Consider the following 7,182-nt stretch of genomic DNA (forward strand, 5'->3'; position numbering starts at 1 on the left):
TTCCTAGCTACAGTCTGATACGACTGCTCTTCGGACACTGGTTCAAACCACACCATAACAGATGTTATACCATTTTTCTTCGCGAGATGTTTTTGCAGAGAACACACCTATGATCAGGCACAGTGGTTAGCATGCAGCACTCCAGAGGCACTGCATGGGAAAAGTTGATCTGGCAGCTTAGATATACTGGGTTTCATCAAGATTGAATTGAGAAGTTCTATAACACAATAGTTTATACTTTACAGGATGGCCCCAGCGACACACACCAAGACAAACAAAAAGAAATTCTCACCCAGAATCTTAGTATCATCCCCTTAATTTGAGTTGCGCTTCCAGTTCACTTCCTTACTTGTATTTATGCTATCAATTCCTTTAGGTATTTTGTAGGTTTCATTAAAATCACCTCTCAGTCTTCAAAATGCTAGAGAATACAGGCCCATTTTTCCCTCTCTGTCTGCATAAGTCAGTCCTGCCTCCCATGGACATGTCTGATCGAGGAGACAGTAAGGACTGCAGATGCTCGAAGGGTTACGGCCTGAAATGTTGACTTTCCTGCTCTTCCGATGCTGTCTGACCTGCTGTGCTTCTCCATCTCCACACCTATTGACAAGTCTGTCAAGCTTTGTTGTTCTCTCTCTATGGAAATAATAGCTTTCCTTTAGATAAGAGGACACAAACCTGCACACAATATCTGCAGGTGTGATCTAACCAAAATCCTACACAATTGAAGCTAGACTTCACTACACTTATACATGAATCTTCTGGCAATAAAGACTAACATTGTATTAATCTCCCTAAAGTGCAACATAAAAGTAGATAGATTTAGAAAACCTATACATGACATCAGTCACACCACAGCTGCAATACTGTAAAGAGATTTGGCCCCTTATCTACTCACATTGGATCTAGGACCAGAGAGCATAAGATAGTTGCCAAAGATCTTTAAACAGCAATTTCCAATCCCACAAACATTTCCATCTAGAAGGACAAGGGCAGAAGATATAAGGGAACACTACCACCTGAAAAATTCCCCTGCAAACCAATCATCATCCTGACTTGAAAGCATATCACTGTTCCTTTCCTGTTGCTGAGTCAAAATCCTGAAATTTTCTCCCCAATGGCATTGTGGGTCAACCTACAGCATGTAGACTGCAACATTTCCAGAAGGCAGCTTACCACCCCACTTCTCAAGGGCAACAAGGGACAGGCAATAAATGCTAGTACAGCCAGTGATCCCCATGTCCCACAACTGAGTATAAAAGAAATTCAGAATAAGGGATGCACGTTTAACACAGACAGGAGAAATCTCTTTTCTGAGAGGGTAATGCATCTGCACAACTCTTGACCACAGATGGCTGTTGAGATCCAGTCATTAAATATATTCAAGGCCGAGATACACAGATTTTTAATAAGTAAGAAAATGAAGAATTACAGGAAAAAGGCAGGAAAGTGGACTTAAGGATTATCAGATCAGCCACACTCTTATTGAATGATTGTGCAGGCTCGATGGGCTGATTGGTCTACTCTGCTCTTATGTCTTATCGTCTTAAAGACTTGCTGCCCCTGCATGTTAGCTTTCAGTGGCCTCAGTGACATCTATGTAATTTTGTACATCTACACTTTTCAATCTCTTATCATTTAAGAAATACTCAGCTGCAAAGAAATACTGCTTCTCATTCCAAAGTGGATAGCCTCACATTTTTCCACATTACATTCCATCTGTGATGTTCTAGCCAATTGTCCAAGTCTGTCTCAACTCTCCTGAATTGCTTTACATCTCCTCACAGCACATTCCCACTTAGCTTCCCATATTCACAAGTTTGCTCTTATTACATTTGGTTTCCATCTCCAAATTTATGTATATTTGTGACCAGATGTTGACCTTTCCAAAAATACTGGCATCCCGTGAATGAATAAATTAAATCAATGTAATTGCATCTTTTTTTTGCTCACTGATCAAGCTCGTAAAGATCTTTTTCAATAGATGTAAATTTGTATGTACCATCTGGCATTACTGTCAATTCGGCATGGGTGTTAAATATTAAAATTTGCTTACAATTACTTTCTATCAATCACTTAGTGCACCAAGGACCAAAAATCCACTAGTAACTAACAGGCCTTCAGGCACCCAGGTATGCATTAATCATTGCCTGCCATTAATGTGCAAATCTTTTTAACAACTTTCCCATCAAAATGACCTGCAATAACATACCAATATATCTGTGTCAATTATAATCCTGACATCTTGGTAGATAACATGCACCGATCATGACTGCATATGCAATGAAAGCTTTTAATAAGAGGCCATGCAATAAAAAATATTAAAAACTTTATTCGATTCCTGAATATTTTCAGTTGATTTCCTCATGACGGTAAGTCAGAGTATCAAAAAGGGGGAGATGACAGATGAAGAAATATAGTCCATAATACCTTTGTTAAAACAGCAACAGTTAGCATGGTTGCAGACAGGTCACCAGCTTAACAGTGTTGTTCAGGAAAATATTCAGCCATGGTTTTCTAATTAAAAACATGCCTAACAGAGGTATGCTCCACTAGAAGTATGTGCAACAAAGCAATCTGTTACCATGTGTCCAACTTAATAGTTCAATTTATTTTATATTTATTTTGCTTTGTAAATAGACAGACTAATTTGAGTGTCAGATTTAGTGCAACAATTGCCTTCAAAATGTGCAGTTAGTCTGTAGAGTAAAACATAACCCACAATTGATTTCATACTAAATGGATGCTGTAATTTTATCAAAGAGGTTTTCCACACAAACAGGAAAAATGAATGTGCTCCAGCAAAAATAAATCTGACATTCTAGTTAACGCCAGTCCATAACCTTGGTCACTCCTCATCCTTGCTGCCAGTTTTGCTTAACTAGGGGGAAAAAAATAAAAGATATTAGGAAATGAAACCAAAACATTGAGGCTGGTGAATAAATTTCCAAAACTGGTTTTAATCACTTTGTAACTCACTTTTTTAAATAACATGATCTTTAGGATAAATATAACATGACTATTAAAGAAAGAAGGGGGACAAAAAGCAGGAAATTGTTGTGCAAAGTACAAGAACACATTGAAGACATGTGGAAAATCATAATACAACCAAACTGAGTCAATACAATCTTGCAAAAGGAAAATCAGGCTTGACACATTCATTAGAATTCTTTGAGGATGCAAGATGCAAGGTAGATAAAGGAGGACAACTATACATAGTATGTCATGTCCAGAGAGCAGGAAGAGAAAGTCTAATTTTTAAGAAATGTAATTTTGCTTAAATACTTTTATTTAAATAAAAAGGCGAACACACAATGGGAAATGGCTACTTTCAGAAATTTTCACCAGAACAAAACAGAACTCAGCATTGCTATGGAATGTCACACTTCCTATTTGTATGAACATTCTAGTCAAGCTGGAAAATAGAAACACCAGACAATGTATTCCCAGCTGGTGTTGGTTTAAAACAAAGCCATTGAAACCAATAATAAAACCAAAAGAACTGCAGATACTGGAAATCTAAAACAAGTAAAAAAAAAATGCTGGAGAAACTTATTAGGTCTGGCAACACTACAGAGACAGAAACAGAGTTAACATTTTGAGTTCAGTGACCATTCATCAGAACAGCCACACAGTGAAACCCATTAGGTTTGACTTGGTGCGAATGGCTCCACAGTTACAAATCTCAATGGTTATTGAACCTATCTCATTACCAGTGTATCACAACCCAAACTCCATGTCAAATGTCTGAAACTGCTGGGTTTAATCATGGAGATTTCAGTCAGTCAATCTACATGTAACCCCAGAAGAGAACAGATTACAAATAGCTCTAAATTTAACCCAATGTGGGTTTCTGATCTCAATCTCTCTGCAAAATCTGATTTAGAACCACAGAAAAGTAATTAGATTACGTACAGATTAGATTACGTACAGTGTGGAAACAGGCCCTTCGGCCCAACAAGTCCACACCGACCCGCCGAAGCGTAACCCACCCATTCCCGTACCTTTACCTAACACTACGGGCAATTTAGCATGGCCAATTCACCTGACGTGCACATCTTTGGACTGTGGGAGGAAACCGGAGAATGTGCAAACTCCACACAGTCAGTCACCTGAGTCGGGAATTGAACCCGGGTCTCTGGCACTGTGAGGCAGCAGTGCTAACCACTGTGCCACTGTGCCGTCACAGAAAAAAATCATTCAGCTCAGCAAATAATAAAACTAACCACCCAACAGAATTCTACCTCCCAGCACGCGGTGTGTTGTTTTCCAGATTACAGTACTTCAGCTGTATATCCAGGTACCTTTTAAAAACAAAAGTGTAGAATTTCTTCCTCTACCGTGAAACTTGGCAGCAAATCCTAGACATGCACCACTGTCTGGATGAAAAAAACTTTAATCCTACTATTAATAACCTTAAATCTGCACCTCATGGTAATTGATTTTAGTAAGAGGGGAAACCTGTCTTTGCTAACCACTTTTTCCTCAGCCCCTCAATTTGTACATTTCATCACCCCTCAACGTTCTCTGCTCTAAGGAAAGCAAACCTATTCTATCCAATCTGTCCTACTTGCTGCAATTTTCAAGTTCTGACAACAGTTTTAAATTTCCATTCTACTTTCTTCAGAGCCATTATTGCTGTCACGTAATAGAGACCAGAACTCTAGTTGTGATTTAACCAGAAGTGGGAGATAGGATACAATATGGGAAAGTGTTAGGTTACGCACTTTAGTGGGAAGAATGGAAGCATGGACTTTTTTCTAAATGTGGAAAGGCATTGGAAATCTGAAGCACAAAGGGACTTAAGAGAATCCTGAACAAGGACTCCTAAGGTTAACAGACATGTTCAGTTGGCAATTAGGAAGATAAATGCAACATTAGCAATCATTTTAGGAGGGCTAGAAAACAAGAGCAGGTATGTACTACTGAGGCTGTGTAAGGCTCTGGTCAGATCACATTTGAAATTTTGAAGCAGCTTTGGGCTCTGTATCTAAGGAAGGATGTGCTGACACTGGAGTGAATCCAGAGGAGGTTCACATGAATTATCCCAAGAATGAGCGGCTTGTTATACAAGGAGTAGTTGAGGATTCTAGGTCTGTACTCGATGGAGTTTATAACACAATGGGAGGGGAATTTTCTGATTGAAACTTACAAAATAATAAGATGCCTGGATAGAGTGGACATGGAGACAGTGTTTCCACCCTGTAGGAGAGATTAGAACCCAAGGTCACATCCTCAGAGTGACAGGGTGCTGCTTTAGAACTGAGATGAGGAGGAATTTCTTCAGCCAGAGGGTGACAAATCCGTGGAGGCCAAGTCAATGTGTGTATTTAAGACATAAATAGATATATTCATGATTAGTAAAGGGATCAAAGGTTACAGGAAGAAGGCAAGTGAATAGGTTGGGAAAAAATGCATGCAGACATTATCAAAAAGGCCAGTGAGGTATTAGATATGAAAAGGATAACACAGGAAGTAGTACTGGAAGGAATGACAGATTGGACGGGTCTCTAGCACAGTGGTTAGCACTGCTGCCTCACACCGCCAGAGACCCGGGTTCAATTCCCGGCTCAGGCAACTGTCTGTGTGGAGTTTGCACATTCTCTCTGCATGGTTTCCTCCGGGTGCTCTGGTTTCCTCCCACAGTCCAAAAAAATGTGAATCGGCCATGCTAAATTGCCCATAGTGTTAGGTGAAGGGGTAAATGTGAGGGAATGGGTCTGGGTGGGTTGCGCTTCGGCAGGTCGGTGTGGACTTGTTGGCTGAAGGGCCTGTTTCCAGATTGTAAGTAATCTAATCTAATCTAATTAAAGGTGAATAATTCACCAGGGCTGATGGGTTGTATCTTGGGCTGTTAAAGGATGTCTGGACATCATTTGAGGATCATTTTCTAATGCCCTTTAAAGGAAAGAAATATGTCATTTTTACCTGATTAGGGTCAGATGTGATTCCAGGTCCACAGCAATGAGATTGAATCAACTGTTCTGAAATAGTCTAGCAAGCCATTCAATTCAAGGATAAATACTGACTGGCAGCAAACGCTGACTTTGCCAGTGACATCCACACCACATCAAAGAATTAAAAAGAAAAATATCATCTGCTGCAAGCAATTAAGTAGTTGATGTCTCTCACAATTATTGTTCTACTGTTTTTGCACTTAGAATTTTGCCTACATATATGCTATTCTATTTCCTCCTCACTATTTGGAGGTCTATAGTATTCCAGCAGCATGGCTGCCTTTTTTGTTATTGAAGCTCAACCCTCATCACTTCATTTGACAATTCATTTCATGCATAGTCCCTTTTCAAGCTGGAATTGATTCCTCAACCAATAATGCTACACTCCCATCTTTTTAAAAAAAAATTCCCTTCACTGTCCGCCTGCAAATTCAATGATCAGCAATGCTGAGCTCCATTTGTGCCCTTTTAAAAATCTGTTATATCAATAATTTATGGAAAGAAATGCCTGAAAAGTGGGCCAATTGCCAGTTTTCTACTACTGCACCTTCATTTGCAATTTGACTAATGGGGTTCTACGAAGGGGATTTATGTGCACAGCCAACTGGAAGGACCTCTAGTGGACATTTATTCACTGAGATTTCATTTACGTGAACTAATGTGTAGCAATAACTTTGACTTTAAATTAATTGCAACTTATCTATTTTCCTCTTTCTTTCATGATGTTGTCTAGATATAGGGGGCACAGTATAAGGGCTAGATGGAAATGAGGAGGAATTCCTTCTCTGACGTTCATTCATCTTTGACATTCTCTCTCAGTGGTTTCTGGATCATTGAATATATTCCAGGCTAAATTAGATAGGTTTTAGTCAGAAAGGGGCAGCATGATTGCTCAGTCGTTAGCACTGCTGCCTCACATTGCTAGCGACCTGGGCTCAATTCCACCCATGGGGACCTGTCTATGTGGAGTTTGAAAATTCGCCCCACAGCTGCATGGGATTTAGAGTCAGAGTCAGAGATGTACAGCATGGAAACAGACCCTTTGGTCCAACCCGTCCATGCCAACCAGATATCCCAACCCAATCTAGTCCCACCTGCCAGCACCCGGCCCAAATCCCTCCAAACCCTTCCTATTCATATACCCATCCAAATGCCTCTTAAATGTTGCAATTGTACCAGCCTCCGCCACTTCCCCTGGCAGCTCATTCCATACCCGTACCACCCT

General features: G+C 40.0%; 1 protein-coding gene across 3 annotated transcripts in view; it reads right to left on the reverse strand.

Moving 5' to 3' along the window:
• Positions 1-2,312: 2,312 nt before the first annotated feature.
• The window catches only part of rwdd (RWD domain containing 4), a 17,145-nt gene continuing 12,275 nt past the window's right edge, over positions 2,313-7,182 (reverse strand). For 2 of the 3 annotated variants that reach the window (XM_043705313.1, XM_043705308.1), the window contains one exon: positions 2,313-2,881. In XM_043705313.1, the coding sequence (XP_043561248.1) occupies positions 2,849-2,881 (33 nt within the window). In that variant the 3' untranslated portion in view covers positions 2,313-2,848. The other variant, XM_043705312.1, reaches the window with a different exon arrangement.

This window comes from Chiloscyllium plagiosum, chromosome 2 (assembly GCF_004010195.1).
Source record: "Chiloscyllium plagiosum isolate BGI_BamShark_2017 chromosome 2, ASM401019v2, whole genome shotgun sequence".
Taxonomy (NCBI): Eukaryota; Metazoa; Chordata; class Chondrichthyes; order Orectolobiformes; family Hemiscylliidae; genus Chiloscyllium; species Chiloscyllium plagiosum.